This window comes from Zootoca vivipara, chromosome 2 (assembly GCF_963506605.1).
Source record: "Zootoca vivipara chromosome 2, rZooViv1.1, whole genome shotgun sequence".
Taxonomy (NCBI): domain Eukaryota; kingdom Metazoa; phylum Chordata; class Lepidosauria; order Squamata; family Lacertidae; genus Zootoca; species Zootoca vivipara.
In genome coordinates this window covers 119,421,214-119,439,744 of record NC_083277.1, presented here as the reverse complement: position 1 = coordinate 119,439,744, position 18,531 = coordinate 119,421,214, and the positions used below count along the sequence as shown (strand labels likewise).

The 18,531-nt window shown below is 42.6% G+C and overlaps 1 protein-coding gene across 1 annotated transcript; it reads right to left on the bottom strand.

Moving 5' to 3' along the window:
- Nucleotides 1-10,018: 10,018 nt before the first annotated feature.
- On the bottom strand, nucleotides 10,019-18,321 carry GTSF1 (gametocyte specific factor 1). Its single transcript, XM_035108046.2, has 6 exons — nucleotides 18,136-18,321; nucleotides 15,655-15,781; nucleotides 14,388-14,474; nucleotides 13,224-13,266; nucleotides 10,989-11,036; nucleotides 10,019-10,216 (listed from the first exon to the last, which is right to left on the bottom strand). Exons 1-5 carry the CDS (start codon nucleotides 18,226-18,228, stop codon nucleotides 11,015-11,017), a joined length of 372 nt encoding a protein of 123 aa, XP_034963937.2. The 5' UTR covers nucleotides 18,229-18,321; the 3' UTR covers nucleotides 10,019-10,216; nucleotides 10,989-11,014.
- Between the last annotated feature and the right edge of the window lie 210 nt (nucleotides 18,322-18,531).

Below are 18,531 nucleotides of genomic sequence, written 5' to 3'. Positions count from 1 at the left end.
CGCTTAGTCGCTTACTCTTGAGTAGATATGCATGTGCACTCCAGAAATAAGCACCTTTGAAAAATAAGACAACTTGGAAGTGAAACACATTGTTGGAGTGTTAGAATGCATAGATATAAGACAAATAAGCGATCTATGAGTTTATCTCACTTACTTGCTTACTCTTGAGTAGAACTGAATGCTCACTCAAAAAATGAGCACCTTTGTAAAATGAGCCAACCTGAAGTGAAACACATTTTTGGAGTGTCAGAATGCATAAATAGAAGACAAGTAAGTGTTCTGACTTTTTTTTCACTAATTTGCTTACTCTTGAGTAGATAATGCATGTGCACTCCAGAAATAAGCACCTTTGTAAAATAAGACACCCTGAAGTGATATGCATAGTTGGAGTGTTAGAATGCATAGATAGAAGACAAATAAGCGTTCTATGAGTTTATTTCACCTACTTGCTTACTCTTGAGTAGAAGTGCATGTTCACTCCAAAAACAAGCACCTTTGCAAAATGAGCCAACATGAAGTGGAACACATTGTTGGAGTGTCAAAATGCATAGATACAAGACAAACAAGTGTTCTATGAGTTTATTTCGCTAATTTGCTTACTCTTGAGTAGATATGCATGTGCACTCCAGAATTAAGCACCTTTGTAAAAAGAGCCAATATGAAGTGAAACACATTGTTGGAGTGTTATAATGCATAGATACAAGACAAATAAGCGTTCTATGAGTTTATTTCACTTACTTAATTACTCTTGAGTTGAACTGCATGTTCATTCCAAAAATGAACACCATTGTATAATGAACCAAATGACGTGAAACACATTATTGGAGTGCCAGGATGAATAGCTACAAGAGAAATAAGCGTTCTATGAGTTTCTTTCACTTACTTGCTTACTCTTGAGTAGAACTGCATGCTCGCTCCATAAACAAGCACTTGCATAAAGAGCCAAATTGAAGCAAGTGTCAGAGTTGGAGTGTCAGAATGCAAAGATATGAGACAAGTAAGCGATCTATGGGTTTATTTCGCTTATTTGCTTACTCTTGAGTAGATATGCATGTGCCCTGGAGAATTAAGCACCTTTGTAAAATAAGACAACTTGAAGTGAAACACATTGTTGGAGTGTCAAAATGCATAGATATAAGACAAATAAGCGATCTGACGTTTTAGTTCACTTATTTGCTTACTATTGTGTAGATATGTATGTGCACTCAGAAATAAGCACCTTTGTAAAATAAGACAACTTGAACTGCACACTCCAAAAACGAGCACCTTCGCAAAATGAACCAACATGAAGTGAAACACATTATGGGAGTGTCAAAATGCATGGATACAAGACAAATATGCGTTCTATGAGTTTATTTCACTCACTTGCTTACTCTTCAGTAGAACTGCATGTTCACTCCAAAAACAAGCACCCTTGCAAAATGAGCCAACATGAAGTGAAATACATTGTTTGAGTGTTAGAATGCATAGATACAAGAGAAATAAGCGTTCTATGAGTTTATTTCACTCGCTTACTCTTGAGTAGAATGGCAGATTCACTCCAAAAATGAGCACCTTTGTAAAATGAGCCAAATTGAAGCAAAACACATTGTTGGAGTGTCAGAATGCATAGATAGAAGACAAAAAAGCGTTCTATACGTTTATTTCGCTTAGTTGCTTACTCTTGAGTAGAACTCCATGTTCACTCCAGAAATAAGCACCTTTGTAAAATGAGCCAAATTGAAGCAAAACACATTGTTGGAGTGTCAGAATGCATAGATAGAAGATAAATAAGCGTTCCATGGCTTTATTTTGCTTAGTTGCTTACTCTTGAGTAGAACTGCTTGTTCAGTCCAGAAATAAGCACCTTTCTAAAAGGAGCCAATTTGAAGCAGAACACATTGTTGGAGTGTCAAAATGCATAGATAGAAGACAAATAATCGTTCTATAGGTTTATTTCGCTTAGTCACTTACTCTTGAGTAGATATGCATGTGCACTCCAGAAATAAGCACCTTTGTAAAATAAGACAACCTGAAGTGAAACGCATAGTTGGAGTGTTAGAATGCATAGATAGAAGACAAATAAGCGTTCTATGAGTTTATTTCACTCGCTTACTCTTGAGTAGAATGGCAGAATCACTCCAAAAATGAGCACCTTTGTAAAACGAGCCAAATTGATGCAAAACACAATGTTGGAGTGTCATATAAGAAAATCTAGCGTTCTGAAGTTTTATTTTACTTATCTGATTACTCTATAGGTTCTATAGGTTTATTTCGCTTAGTTGCTTACTCTTGAGTAGAACTGCATGTTCACTCCAGAAATAAGCACCTTTGTAAAAGGAGCCAAATTGAATCAAAACACATTGTTGGAGTGTCAGAATGCATAGATCGAAGACAAATAAGCGTTCTATTCGTTTATTTCACTTAGTTGCTTACTCTTGAGTAGAACTGCTTGTTCAGTCCAGAAATAAGCACCTTTGTAAAAGGAGCCAAATTGAAGCAAAACACATTGTTGGTGTGTCAGAATGCATAGATAGACGACAAATAAGCGTTCTTTGGGTTTATTTCGCTTATTTGCTTACTCTTGAGTAGAAGTGCATGTTCACTCCAAAAACAAGCACCTTTGCAAAATGAGCCAACATTAAGTGGAACACATTGTTGGAGTGTCAGAATGCATAGATACAAGATAAATAAGCGTTCTATGAGTTTTTTTCACTCACTTGCATACTCTTGAGTAGAACGGCAGATTCACTCCAAAAATGAGCACCTTTGTAAAATGAGCCAAATTGATGCAAAACACAATGTTGGAATGTCAGAATACATAGATAGAAGAAAATCAAGCGTTCTAACGTTTTATTTCACTTATCTGCTTACTCTTGAGTAGACATGCATGTGCACTCCAGAAATAAACAACTTTGTAAAATGAGCCAAATTGATGCAAAATTCATTGTTGGAGTGTCAGAATGCATAGACAGACGACAAATAAGCGTTCTATGGGTTTATGTCGCTTATTTGCTTACTTTTGAGTAGATATGCATGTGCACTCAGGAAATAAGCACCTTTGTAAAATGAGCCAATTTGATGCAAAACACATTGTTGGAGTGTCGGAATGCTTAGATATGAGATAAGTAAGCGATCTATGGGTTTATTTCGCTTATTTGCTTACTCTTGAGTAGATATGCATGTGCACTCCAGAAATAAGCAACTTTGTAAAATAAGACAACTTGGAAGTGAAACACATTGTTGGAGTGTTAGAATGCATAGATATAAGACAAATAAGCGATCTATGTTTTATTACAGAGAAATTTCAGGAACAGACTGGAAAGGGAAGTTGCTGAATTGGAAATCATTACCAAGCTTAAAACCATGGAAGCACCTGGGATGAATAGAGATATCGGATTCTTATCTCATTATGCATGATCAAGCTTTCTTTAGCACCTCAGCCCAGGACTAATTGCAGCCATCAGCAGCCATTAACACCCATCTACAGGTTTACCACTCCCATCAGCCCATCTCCCATTCCAACCACCCCCACCACCCTCTGTATAGGGTCTGACACTTCTGTTTCTAGTGTATCTGAAGAAGTGTGCATGCACACGAAAGCTCATACCAAAATATAAACTTAGTTGGTCTTTAAGGTGCTACTGAAGGAATTTTTTTATTTTGCTTCGACTCAGACCAACACGGCTACCTACCTGTAATTAAGGCTGAATGTTACTGACTAATGTTTATTGTAAAGAGCACAGAGGGTTTTCTATTTATTTTGAGCTGAAATAGTATTTAATGTGTTAAAGATCCATGTTGTCCCCACAACAACCCTATGTCAGGTTTCTAGCCTGTGTCCGGAGATACATTTTATGCCTTTAAATTATGTGATGGTAGGGACTAGGGAGACAAGACAACCATCTGTTCTGGGTAAAACGAGGGCTGCCAACATGGTGCATGAGGGCATACAGAGGCCTTTCCTTGCATCCACAGGGTCTCCTCCCTTTGCTAAAATCAAGCTTGAAATAATCATTGTAGCCAATAAAATAGGGGTGCAAGGTGTAATTGTGTGATGTCCTTGCCAGTTTCTTCAGTTTCAAATGCTCACAGGTCCAAAAATGATGGCAGCCCCTGGGCTAGGAAGTCTCCAGTTTATGTTGCACAAGTGAAATTCCTTGTGCCCTGCACAAAAAAACTTAAATGCACAGTGCAGATAACTGGATAACAACTCTTAATTGTATGAGAAACTGCTATTATATCCAGTGCTCACATCTGATAGCAAGGATGCAAATGGTGGCTTCTAAAGGCTACTTAATGAATTCATGGCTTTGCTGGAAGTTGAAGCTTGTAAAAGTCTGTTGACTACCCCATCCTTCTTTAGGCAAAAATGATTAGAAAAATAATTTTGCTGAAAAGACAATAGACAATCCAGCTGCAAAAGAGGAAGACTTTTACACCTTTTGTAATTTGTATGACAAAAGTAGCACCTGCTGAAATCCCCTTTGACACAACTATATCAAAGGTGTAAGAGACTCCTCTCTTGCATCTGGCTACCCTTGCTGGTTGTTTACAACCACACAAGTGGTACAATTGTTGTTGTTGTTTAGTCGTTTAGTCGTGTCCGACTCTTCGTGACCCCATGGACCAGAGCACGCCAGGCACTCCTGTCTTCCACTGCCTCCCGCAGTTTGGTCAAACTCATGTTGGTAGCTTCGAGAACACTGTCCAACCATCTCGTCCTCTGTCGTCCCCTTCTCCTAGTGCCCTCAATCTTTCCCAACATCAGGGTCTTTTCCAGGGAGTCTTCTCTTCTCATGAGGTGGCCAAAGTATTGGAGCCTCAGCTTCAGGATCTGTCCTTCCAATGAGCACTCAGGGCTGGTTTCCTTCAGAATGGATAGGTTTGATCTTCTTGCAGTCCATGGGACTCTCAAGAGTCTCCTCCAACACCATAAAGTGGTACAATAGCTACCCCTATAAACATTATGAGCGGATTTCAACTACTGTACAGTAATGAGTCCTGTTAGTAGAAGCCCTGTGCAAGGGCTTTTGCTGGCACATTGAGGCTTCCCTCCACACCTCCTGAAATTGGCTCTGAGGGGTTCAGGAGAGCCCCCAGAACAGCAGGCAGGGGAAGGATGTTTCCGTCTGGTAAGCTGAAATGCTTGTCCGGAGAGAAAAATTGCCTTAGGGTGGTGTTGAATTTCTTCCTATATTTCAGATTTCTTAAGATGCTGTTACCAATGAAGGACTGTGTGAGAGATCTTTAATCTGAGCAAAAGTACAGCCATGTGATTTGGTCATTGGGCAAAGGAGGGCAGGTAAGAAAATGAGGTAGATCAGCAGCCCTACAAGAAGTGAAAATGCTTTTGCTGCTCTTGAGCCATTGTTTTGACCTTCTCAAGGTTACAGATAAGTCCCGCGAGCAAATGAAAAGATCAGCCTTGGAGAGTGAATTGCTGTCTTGCTGTGGTGCACTTTCTCTCAGACTTGTGTTGCAATTCAATAAAATCTGAAACGGCGAAAGAACCTTGACAGGCGTATGTCAAAGTAAAATTACAGGGCAGTTGCTGTCTGTGTTCCTCTTTTCCACTTCACTGGTTTTAAGAATGCTCACTCTCTCTTGCAGAGAGCCTGCTGGTGGTGCAATTTAAAAATGCAAATGCCTCATAGACAGGAGGACTTTGTAAGAAGAATCACATTTAAACAAAAAGTATTTTACTTTAGAGAGTTGTTGAATTAGATTGACCACTTACAATCGATTAATCAATGACAAACAGTTTCCTCTGGCCACATGGTGGGAGTGTTGTCTAGAGGTTTGGCAGATTCTCACCCATTTTCTAAACTCTCAGATAGCCAAGAACTGGATGCAAGACCTAACACAATTTTGGATGGGAAGTACCGGTAGTCGGGACTTTCAGCTAAAAAGGCAACTTGGAACAGGCTGCTGGGATTTTTGTTGTGCTTTTGAGTCTAAAAAAGTGACTGGTTCAAAGACAAAAATGTGATATTAGAAGGTAGTTTTTATGTGATAAATGGAAGCAGCAACAGCAGCAGAATTGGCACCATAGGTGTGATGGGGGTGCAACAGGGAAGAATTTGGTGGCTGAGTCTGGTGAAAGCTCAAGTCTTCTGTTTTTTTGTTAACAGTCTCAAGATTGAATGGATGAATTTAGACTTCATTAAATCTTAATTAAGAGTATGTTCATGTTAACGGCTTAGATGCATCAAAGTCACACACTCCCACAGTGCATTTCATACTGTCTTTGCATGGTGGGGAATAATAATAATAATAATAATAATAATAATAATTTATTATTTATACCCCGCCCATCTGGCTGGGTTTCCCCAGCCACTCTGGGCGGCTTCCAACAGAAAAATAAAACACAGTAATCTATTAAACATTAAAAGCCTCCCTAAACAGGGCTGCCTTCAGATGTCTTCTAAAAGTCTGGTAGTTGTTTTTCTCTTTGACATCTGATGGGAGGGCGCTCCACAGCAACTTGGCTTCTCGCAATGAGGGAACCGCCAGAAGGCCCCCAGTGCTGGACCTCAGTGTCCGGGCAGAATGATGAAGGTGGAGACGCTCCTTCAGGTATACTGGACCAAGGCCATTTAGGGCTTTAAAGGTCAGCACCAAAACTTTGAATTGTGCTCGAAAACGTACTGGGAGCCAATGTAGATCTTTCAAGACCGGTGTTATGTGGTCTCGGTGGCCGCTCCCAGTCACTAGTCTAGCTGCCGCATTCTGGATTAGTTGTAGTTTCCGGGTCACCTTCAAAGGTAGCCCCACGTAGAGCGCATTGCAGTAGTCCAAGCGAGAGATAACTAGAGCATGTACCACTCTGGCGAGACAGTCCTCAGGCAGGTAGGGTCTCAGCCTGCGTACCAGGTGGAGCTGATAGACAGCTGCCCTGGACACAGAATTAACCTGTGCCTCCATGGACAGCTGTGAGTCCAAAATGACTCCCAGGCTGCGCACCTGGTCCTTCAGGGGCACAGTTACCCCATTCAGGACCAGGGAGTCCTCCACACCTGCCCACCTCCTGTCCCCCACAAACAGTACTTCTGTCTTGTCAGGATTCAACCTCAATCTGTTAGCCGCCATCCATCCTCCAACCGCCTCCAGGCACTCACACAGTACCTTCACCACCTTCACTGGTTCTGATTTGAAAGAGAGGTAGTGCTGGTTATCATCCGCATACTGATGAACACCCAGCCCAAACCCCCTGATGATCTCTCCCAGCGGCTGCATGTAGATGTTAAAAAGCATGGGGGAGAGGACAGAACCCTGAGGCACCCCACAGGTGAGAGCCCAGGGGTCTGAACACTCATCTCCCACCACCACTCTCTGAACACGGCCCAGGAGGAAGGAGCGGAACCACTTTATAACAGTGCTCCCAGCTCCCAGCCCCTTTAGGCGATCCAGAAGGATGTTATGGTCGATGGTGTCAAAAGCTGCTGATAGATCCAGGACCAGCAGGACTAGGAAACAGCTCTCACCTTTGTCCCTAGCTCACCGGAGATCATCAACCAGTGCGACCAGGGCAGTTTCAGTCCCATGATGAGGCCTGAATCCTGAATGGAAGGGATCCAAATGGTCTGCTTCTTCCAGGCGTGCCTGGAGTTGTTCAGCAACCACTCGCTCAATCACCTTGCCCAAGAATGGAAGATTTGAGACTGGGCGATAGTTGGCCATATTGGCCGCATCTAAAGATGGTTTTAAGAAGCGGTTTAATAACCGCCTCTTTCAGCAGGTCTGGGAAGGCTCCCTCATGGAGAGAAGCATTCACCAACCCGTGAAGCCGGCTAGCTTTTATAAGCCAGGATGGGCAAGGATCAAGGAGACAGGTGGTTGGTTTCACTCGTCCAAGCAGCCTGTCCACATCCTCAGAGGTAACAGATTGGAATTGATCCCACACAACTTGACTAGACAGACCTCCAGCACTCCCCCGCCCCGGCCCTGCGCCCACGGTGGAGTCTACCTCTTCCCGAATCTGAGCGACTCTATCTGCAAAAAACTTTGCAAAATCGTTGCAGTGTAAACACAGCTTCAGTTGCAAAGCACTTCATCACTACCAGGATCCAGTGGTCTTTTCTCTTACATTATCTTGGGATGGAGATTGGGGGTGAGCATTGTGTGTGCTATTTAGGTTTTCAGGGTGAAGAAATTTCATACACTTGTTTCCTCTGTTTTTCTAAGGGACAGCACAAATTGGTGCCCTATCAGATACCATCTCCCAACTGCGTTACAGCTTCATCATCAGCTAAATTATTCAAGACAAATGTCTTCCTTATCCTCTTGTGGTTAGCACCTCAGTGTTTCTGTGTTATGAAAAAGGTTAGTTATACAGACCCAAGCTTTTCCTCTGCAATCACCCATCATGGCTGGATTAGATTAACAGAAACATATGCGGAGGAATTCCACTAACACAAATACAGTCATACCTCGGTTTAAGTACTCCTTGGTTTGAGTATTTTCAGTTTAAGTACTCCGTGGACCAGTCTGGAACCGATTAATCCACTTTCCATTACTTTCAATGGGAAAGTTCCCTTCAGGTTAAGTACTTCTGGAACCAATTGTGTTTGTAAACTGAGGTACCACTGTATTCCATTAGCACAAGCATTTTTGCTTGCCTGACAAAATGATCTCCCCTCTCCGCATGCTGATCTGGGGGCTTACCCGCACCCCCAGAACTGATTTGGGAAGCAAGTCTCATTAAGCTACCCTGTTTCTCATATTTTAAGACATACCCATAAAATAAGCCATAGCAGGATTTCTAAGCATTCGAGGAATATAAGACATACCCCGAAAATAAGACATAGTGATAGGTGCAGCAGCAATGCCGGCCGTGGCAGGAGGAGGAGGAAAAAAATAAGACATCCCTTGAAAATAAGCCATAGTGTGTTTTTTTGAGGAAAAAATAAATATAAGACATGTCTTATAATATGAGAAACACGGTAGCAGGTTTGGTATTGGTTCCTGCTAGCGCAGCTACTTAGCTAAATCCGATCCATTGTATATTCCAGGGCAGCTTGCCCTATGTATGTCTCTCCTTTGGTCCATACCCAGCTTGTCATGACAGTCTGACTCTTTCTACTTGCCAAGTATTTAAAGGTACTAGGTCATTACAAACTATCACAGATCTCTAAAAATGTGTCTTGGCTTACTCTTGATTGCACTTGAAAGAGGCAGGAGTTCTCTAGCCTGCCTCAAGCAATTCTTGCACATCTTTTAGGTCAGACATATCCAACCTGTTGATCCTGATCGATCATTCGATCACAGGGTCGATCTTGGTCAATCGTAGGCCCAAGGCACCACGAGCACAACATGCTCCTCAATAGCCAGGAAGACAATGGCTCCTCTGCAGCCCAGGTGTGTGTGTGTGTGTGTGTGTGTGTGTGTGTGTGTGTGTGTGTGTGTGAGAGAGAGAGAGAGAGAGAGAGAGAGAGAGAGAGAGAGAGAGAGAGAGAGAGAGAGAGAGATGTGCTGGGTGTGAAGGGAGGCAGGGGGAGAAGGCAGGATCGGCATCATCCGCCCACCCTGCCCCCAGCCCTGGGTGGTAGATCACTGCCGGTTTTTATATTGGATCGTAGATCACACCCTACTTCTTGTTAGACATGCCTGTTTTAGGTCATTCTCATACTGCTTCCTGCTGTTGAGAATTCATCCCACTTTGTGAAATACATAGACCTCTATTGGAAAGGGAGTGGTTGCATAAAACAGCAAACCCTTTACTGCCCTGTGTTGCTGAACAGCCAGTTTGTTCTGCCAGCTATGAAATACCTTCCCAGTAAGTGAGGGAGTGCCAGAATAATGTGGTATATTGGTTGGAGTGTTGAACTTAGGACCAGTGAGAAAAGTTCAAATCTCATTCATATATGAAGCTCACCAGATGGCCTTCGGCCAGTCACTCCAAATATCATGGAGCTATTGTGAGGATAAAAGGGGAAAGGACCGTGCTTGCATGCTTAGCCACTTGGAGGAAGAGAATAAGGGGAAAATTGCAGGCAACTGGATTTATAGAAATTTTATTGGAAAAGTATTTTTCAAAAATTTTAAAAGCATTTCTTAACAAGCTGGGTTTTTAAAATGTATGTATTCTGTCGCTCCTTCTGGAGAATCCCTGTGGTGATCTTGCAGTGACATTTTGAGTATTTTTTTGCCACTGGCAGCCTGCCAGAGTAGCTTAGGATGGTCCCCAAACCGTTGCAGTAGCATTTCCCAAAGCTGATAAATTATAGGAGAGCCTCTGGAGAGAAGGACAAAAACTTTTTTCCCATAAAATGTAATTGTAAGCACCTCAAAATGGTTCACAACAAGAATAAAGTCACATCATTAAAAGCAGTAAACAGCTATTTAAAACATCCAAATAATAATAAAAATCTGTGATAAACTAAAAACAGATCAAAGCACCTGCAAACATTCCACCTAGCTGGGTAGACTAATCTAAACAAAAAACTGCAGATCAAAGCAGTTGATTAGGTACATATGGGATCAGACAATCTCAAAAGTAAGCTGGTTATAGTACCAAAATACATTCTCAAATCCATGTAGCATCAGTTGTGCCAAATTTGATGACGTTGGAAGGGAGAAGGGTCCTATTCAACCTGCTCCCATAAGAGCAAGATATTAATACAAGGATTTCTCATCCGGGCACAGCAGGAGCTAATCAATTGTTCTTCTCACTCGCCAAATTGAACAGGTTTAACACTCCAGAAGATGAGTTCCTCAAAGTTTTACTTGTTTCCTACTGTACTTAAAAAAAATTGGGAAAGAAATTGAAATTTGGAAGCTGGGAAAGCAATGCGTAAGAAAAATGTGTTTGCAAGAAGACAGCTAAAGGAAGAATGGAAGTTAGTTTTGAAGAGCAAGAAGAATTGTGGATACAGTATGTAAAACCTGAAATGTAAGTGAGGATACAAAATATGGAAACAAGAATGTAAATAGTGTAAAATATGTTAACTATGGAAATGGTGGGAAATCAATAAAAATGATATTAAAAAAATAATAAAAATACTTACAGTTCAAAAAAGGAAGATGTGTATTTCTACCTCCTCTCACCAGAGTAGCTATATTAGAAAAAAAGAAAATGAAAGGACACACCCATTATAAACAAATCCTGTAGCTTTCAGAGGGGACTTTTCTTTATTTAGCTGATACTTCAGAAGGCCAAGTACGGTAGGTGTACTTAGCCCAAGGCAAGGGTGGCTAACACTTGGTCTGGATACCAGATCAGCCGCTGCCCCTGCAAATATTTCTGCAGTGGCAGCAAGAAAAAAGGTTGACACAGCTCTGTTGGGAATGCTAATTGTTTCCTCCCTGGTAATCAGATTTTCCCATCTGATGGTCATGGAGGGGCAGTAAACTCCATCCTGATCTGTCATGGACTGGTTGGACTCAGAGGAATGGTGTGAGGCACCAGCTGGGGAACCCCCTAAGGGAGGAAGGTTCAGAGCCCAGGGTTTTGGTGGTGGGACAACAATGAATGGTCAGACGAAGAAGACTGGGAGGTGGTGGTGTCAGAAGCTGAAGAGGTAACAGGCTTTAGTGAACAGGGAGAGTCTGTGGCAGATAGAAGTCCAGAAGCAGGAGAGGAGTGAGGCCAAGAGGCAGAGATGAGTCAGGCTGGTGAAGTAGCCAGGGTGTCTCCACTTCCTGCTGCGACAAGCTCCCCTCCTCCCTGGTTTCCCAGATCAGTTCTCTTCCACCACCACTTTCTTCCCCCCCCCCCCCCAGCAAAAGCTGCCACGACCACCCAGGTTTAGGTCTTGGGGAAAGACCAATTAATAAATCCCAATTATCAGGAGATTCAAGGGTGGGAGCCAAGAATTCATTCTTCACCACCAGGATCCTCTGTTAATCCCCATATTACATGGTACTCCAAGCGGCTCAGGCACCACATTCAGATCAAGGCAAATCCCGTCAAATACCCACACCATAATGCAGGCATCATTAAAGAATTTACGCTCCTCCTGCATAAACAGGAATTGACATTTGGGGGTAATTGAGAAGCATTCTACCTTTAATCCTCCGGGCTGTGGGAGGAGGAAGCAATGAAATGGCCAGAAGCAGCTTTCAGTTAAAGGCGCTGTGGACTGGGAAAGCCTTAATAGAACTTTACCAGTCCACATTGCAACACTAGCTAATTGAACTACCGTATAAAGTGACCACAAATCAGGTTTCAGAGATGGAGGAACCATGCCAGGGAGAACAAAAGAACACTGAAATGCAACTCCAATTGCTGAAGTGGATCCTCTGTTCAAAAAAGTAAACAAAAGGCAGCAGTTCCATAGACAGGGACTACTAGGGAAGCACCTAGTTGCGGAGCTGGAAAGGGGTAAAAACATACTGATTGAATTGTTCTCTGTAGCTGAATTCTATGTTTATGTGTCTAAAGTTGCACACCTGTTTATGAGTCTGTGTTCAGTAACTACTTACGCTGTCAAAGTTCCCCAGCTAACCATTTAAACCTTTCCCTGGCTTGTGTGTATAGTGTCCTTAGTCATTTATTTTAAAATAATGAGTCCTCTTCAGTGTATGGAGAGTCAAGGTAAGTGTTAAATATAGTCACAAAAGCCGGTTCTGTCAGAGAACAAAGCCACTGATGAAATATATTTGAGAGCTGAACTGATAATTCCCAGTAAGAAATGTTTTTAGGTCTGTACTACAGCCTGACAGTGTATAAAAAGTAACATCAGCCCACCTAGGTGTTAAAGCAGATGTAGCCAATGTGGTGTCCTTCCAAATTGTTGTAGTACTAGAACTCACATCACCCCTGACCTTTGGCGTGCATTGGCTGGGACCAATGGGAGTTGAAGTCTAATAACAGGCTTCCTCAACCTCGGCCCTCCAGATGTTTTTGGCTTACAACTCCCATGATCCCTAGCTAGCAGGACCAGTGGTCAGGGATGATGGGAATTGTAGTCTCAAAACATCTGGAGGGCCGAGGTTGAGGAAACCTGTCTAAGAACATATGATGGTTACTACATTGACTTTCCCTATGCTGCCAGGTGGGAAACAGGCACAACAGCAAAGTTACTTGAGTAGATTCCTATTTTATTAATAGCAGAAGTGAGTGGTGATTATTTACTCTTGGAAGTGGATGCGTCTTAAGAAGTGCCTCCAGAGGTTAGAGGGGAATATCCTCTTTGTTGGCATTTTTGCTCCATTGGCCTTTGTATCCCTGGTGTTTGCTAGCCAGGCTCTGAATACAATTAGATTTTCATGAGGCTACAAAGGAACCTATGTAGTCTTACCTGGTGCCAAAAACAAAAGGAGCAGCAGGATATTCATCAGCATCTTAGGAGAGAGTAACAAAACCATTAGGCAGGGTTCTCATACTGGCGCATATAATCCCCCTTGCCTTGCCACAGTCACTTACATATTATGGGAGTACTCAGACTCCAGATTGGATGGGCTTTCGGGAGAGTCTAAATTGGATCAAGTGACCCTTCAGAGCAGTGGGGTTTTCCTGATGTTCTTTGGAAAACCTGTATGAATTGTTTCCTTGAAGAAAAGCTACAAATTTGCTCTGGGACCACAAATGGTTGTAACACCCTCATTTGCCCTTACTACAGCATTATTATATTTATAAATCAGCTACATTTTTCCAGGTACTATACCGCAATTAACAAGGTAATGGGGAGGACAGAAGAAAACAAAATTAGACTTCAGTTCTTAGGCTGTACCAGAGCACACACTGGAGACAGGGCTATTCCTATTAAGCTCTTTGGGGAGACCAGCCCTGTTGAGACCCTCTTTCCAATAACCATTTTGATTACAGCTGGTCATTTAATAATTACTATGCTATACTATAAAAATTTGAGCCTGAGATTATAGTATTTGTTTTCCTCTGGAGTCCACATGTATTTCCTTATAACTTGTGTCATTTTGATTGCAAGCCCATGGGCCAGGGGCTGTCTTGTTATAGTATTGCCCTTATGTAATAAACTGCTCCGATGCTTTAATAAAAGTTACAAGAAGCTATGTATTCTGCCTTCCCCAATACTGCCTCCTCAACAGAACAATCTGAAAAGGACAATGAACTTTGCAATTTCTTCCTCTGGTAAACTTTCATGTTCTGAGGCAGAACATGGGACAGACACTGGATGAGGTGCCATTGTCATCATTTCCTGCAGCATCTAGCAGGCCACTGTTTGAAATAGGATGCTGAACTCTTTGTCCAATTCAGCGGGGCTTCTTCATGCATGATAATTTTGCCAAAGAAGCTCAGTTCCTTATAAAAGTGCCAAGTTGGCTCCTCCAGGTTAAGCATGTTAGAAGGGGTGTGTGTGTGTGTGTGGAGGGGTATTCTAAATGCAGCTTTCTTCTAATAAGCCAAGCACACTCAAATTCAGCCAGGGTGTGGTGCAACCCAAAAAGTGTGTTTTTGCACAAGTGGAAGAAAAACAACAACTCACCAGCCTCCCAGTCTTCTTCTGGAGGGGGGCACTGCCAGGCTGTCACCTCTTTGATTCTGTTCTTTGGATCACCTCTGCTTGAAGTGACTGTCCAAGTATTAAGAAAAGAAAAAAAGTTAAGACATCTTGGTTTTGGAAGTTAGTTCTAGTTTCAGAGATGGCTGCTCCATGCATTGAGATTGTGTTTGTGTGTTCACATCAGGTGCATCTTTTCAGACTTTCCTGCTTAAACATGGGGAGACCAGGGGTGGAGTGAGCATACCTGGGGTCAGGGGCGCCAAAGTTTTGTTGTGGGTGCTTAGCACCCACACATCAGGGCCCCTGACGCAACTTCCGAGGTCTCGCAAGGCCTCAAACAGCATCTCAGAGGCTTCGTAACCTGATTTCCAGTGGCACATGTAATGTCATGACGTCATGCACACTGGGCACCCATAACCTGGGGCCCAAGTTGGCTCCCCTGCCTGGGGTGAAGACGACTGGTGCCCCTCCCCAAGTTACAGTAAACCCTCACCGGCTCTTTTGAATGCATGAACAGGGCTACAGTGAGCTATGGCTATATCAGTGTTTGTGTGTACAGCTATCACCACCAGAATATCCCAGTTTTCATATATGAAGTTTTATTTTAGGCTATCAAGTATAAACCATTTTTAGTGGAAGGCAGACATTGTATACTAGAGTTTTAAGCAAAGGCTGCTCCTTCCGGCTAGGGAATGGTGATAAATTGAATTCAGTTTGCATTTCAAGGCAAATCTACCCAATTTGCACTTTCAAAAATGCTACATGAACTGAAACAAAGACATCCTTCAAGATTCATTCTTTTCCAATTTTGTAATGTAGTTCTACAAGCCTGCCTTTACTTCATGTATTGCAGCCTCCTGTTTTATAGTTTGTGACATAATGCCTAGATCCTTACCTACAGCACTTCTCCCTTCACTTGTTTGACCAGTAAGTACTTCAATCAAGTTAGTCTTGAATTTTAATCCCATCTTCCATTACATCACACACTTCAAGAAATGAACTGGCACTCAGCTAAGTCACTCCCCACACCTGAATGCTACTTGTTACACTCACCCTGCTTAGTATAATCCATTCATTACTTCTTTCATCCCAGCTTTTACAACCGGTTGAATGCTCAGTATGCAGTACAATCAGAGCATGTATCTCCAGCTAGAGTGCCCAGAGTTTAAGTTTTCTTACATCAGCATCATCAATATTATACACACATGCTCTAGCTGAGTTTTAGAGCAGGCAGGAGCAATTCTCTTACCCTCCAAGACCTCTGGAGAAACTTTGTTCTCACAAGTTGCCATGTGCAATTTTAACTCCTGCTTTGGAACTCTGTGACGGGCATTGTAGGGGCATGTTGCAAGCTCTCTGGCGATCTTCTGGTTGTTCTGGAAAAAAGTCAAAAGTTAGCAGTGCAGAGCTAGGCCTCCATCAAACCCACCCATCACTCAAGAATGAAAGGGGATATTCTCTACTATGATAACATGCCCACTTAATCCATGTTGGCTTCATATGCGATGATTATAGATTCTATTTCTCTCTAGGGAAGAGTAGTAGAATAACTGAACCCAACATTCTTCACTGAATCCACCATGGCTTTCTTAGAAGACCTCGCTACAATAGAATCATAGAGTTGGAAGAGACCACAAGGGCCATCCAGTCCAACCCCCTGCCAAGCAGGAAACACCATCAAAGCATTCTCAACATATGCCTGTCAAGCCTCTGCTTAAAGACCTCCAAAGAAGGAGACTCCACCACACTCCTTGGCAGCAAATTCCACTGCCGAACAGCTCTTACAGCATTAGGAAGTTCTTCCTAATGTTTAGGTGAAATCTTTCTTGTAGTTTGAATCCATTGCTCCGTGTCCGCTTCTCTGGAGCAGCAGAAAACAAGCTTTCTCCCTCCTCTATATGACATCCTTTTATATATTTGAACATGGCTATCATATCACCCCTTAACCTTCTCTTCTCCAGGCTAAACATAACCCAGCTCCCTAAGCCGTTCCTCATAAGGCATCGTTTCCAGGCCTTTGACCATTTTGGTTGCCCTCCTCTGGACATGTTCCAGCTTGTCAGTATCCTTCTTGAACTGTGGTGCCCAGAACTGGACACAGTACTCCAGGTGAGGTCTGACCAGAGCAGAATACAGTGGTACTATTACTTCCCTTGATCTAGATGCTATACTCCTATTGATGCAGCCCAGTCCTGGTCAGTCCTATTCACAGAGAGGAGACATAGAGGGGTGAAGAACCTGTGGCTGTCCAGATGTGGCAGGACTTCAACTCCCATCAGCCCCAGTCACCGGGCAATACGCAGGAATGATGGGAGTTGGAGTCCAGCAACATCTAGAGGGTCACAGGTTCCCCACTCCTGGATTAAAGGAAGGTTGTATATTTGAAAAAAACACAACAGTTAAGTAAATGATTCTTTACTCCACATTCCACTTGGACAAGTCCTTTCTCTATGAACAGATGTGCCAGTTAATAAGCCCCCCACCCCAGAAAAACCATTGTGGACTTTGTGAAGAATAGTTCCTATTTTTAGGACTGCTTTTCTCTAGAGCAGGCATCCCCCAAACTTTGGCCCTCCAGATGTTTTGCACTTCAATTCCCATCTTCCCCGACCACTGGTCCTGTTAGCTAGGGATCATGGGAGTTGTAGGCCAAAACATCTGGAGGGCCGCAGTTTGGGGGTGCCTGTTCTAGAGGACTAGAATACCGGTATCTTAATCTGTATTGACTTTACTTAGGAGAGGATTAATGGAGTGCTGGTGTAATTTGCAAATATGTGCAGAATTGCACTAACAGCTTGTTTTGTGTCTTTCCCAATGTCTGATTTCTGTTCAGAGTTAGGATGCCAGCTGTGGTGGGCCTCTGGAAACAGTTCAAGGCCACAGGCCTTTGGCAGGACTCATCCATCCCCCTTTCTCCAAGGAATGTGTGTCTGTGCATTGCCAGCTATAAAGCCAAGGCTGCATTCAGCAGCAAAAGGTAGTGCTGCATCTCTCCTCCAATGTGGACCTCTTTGCATATTTGGATCTCTTCAGTTTAATCTCTTAAGACCAGGTTACTACAGCATAGTTTATGATGCACGAGCATCTCTTAACTTTATATATATAGTGTGTTTGAACTGTGCTGTGTCTTGAAGCAATAAAACACTTTACACTGAACTGTGTTGTGGTCAAGGAGATTTCTTCACTGTTGACTCTGGAAAGGCTGACGGCTCAAAAGGGAGAGGACTCGGAAGCTTTGCTAGACTACTCTGCTGGTGCTGTGCAACTCTGGTGGTCACACTGATATAGGTGTGATACCAAGACACTATCACGGGGCATTTTATCAGGATTAAAAGCCGCACAATATCTCACTGCAAGGTCACAAAAACAAAATTATTAAAATTAAGAGTCCTTCCAATAGAAGACAATGTGTACCAAACAGGAGACTCTAGAGGACTCGCTCAAATGGCTTCATTGCGCAATTTTGTTTGAACTTGTTTACATTTGTTTGGATGTTCAACATGTCACATAACCTCAGATCAGAGCTAACTTACTCTGCTTTTGAAAAGGGAGCCAATGCACAAAGTGGTAATTAGATTTCTGTTTGCTTTCACCCATAGGAGCCAGGGTACCTCATTCTTCTCCGGTGAATTAACATACTTCAACCATTTCCTACAAATCCAAGATGTGCAAGGCCATTTTAAGAAGAGAAGTTATTTGTGGTACCCTACCAATGCCCTTCTTTTCTTACCTTTCTGCATTTCACCAAGTGGTAAGGTAACCTGCAGGCTCTGATCTGGTGGTTCTTATCATAAGGGCATTGGACAAGTCGTTCAGGATCCATGAAATTAATATAGGTGAGAGGACTGGCTGCGTACTGTGTTCCTAGCAATGTTTAAGAAAGAGATGTTACAAAGCATCAGGGCAAAACCATACAAGAGAGAGACATGGTCTGAAGCCTAAGAATCTGACCCTTTGCTGAGATAGCTTATTTGCTCAGAAGTGCTGCTTCTAAACTTATTTCAGACATTAGTTTAGAGCACAAGAGCCCTGGTTATCAAACCACATGTCAACCTAGTCTAGCCCATTTATACCAGATGGACGGGGTATAAATAAATTTATTATTATTATTATTATTAGCATCCCA

Excerpts from the sequence above, each read along its gene's own strand:
- GTSF1 (XM_035108046.2), bottom strand. The coding sequence starts at position 18,228 with ATGGATCCTGAACGACTTGTCCAATGCCCTTATGATAAGAACCACCAG. Across the intron at positions 15,782-18,135 it reads ACTTGGTGAAATGCAGAAAG|AACAACCAGAAGATCGCCAG; the intron begins GTAAGAAAAGAA and ends ACTTTTTTCCAG. Across the intron at positions 13,267-14,387 it reads AGAAGAAGACTGGGAGGCTG|ATGCTGATGAATATCCTGCT; the intron begins GTGAGTTGTTGT and ends CTCTCTCCTAAG.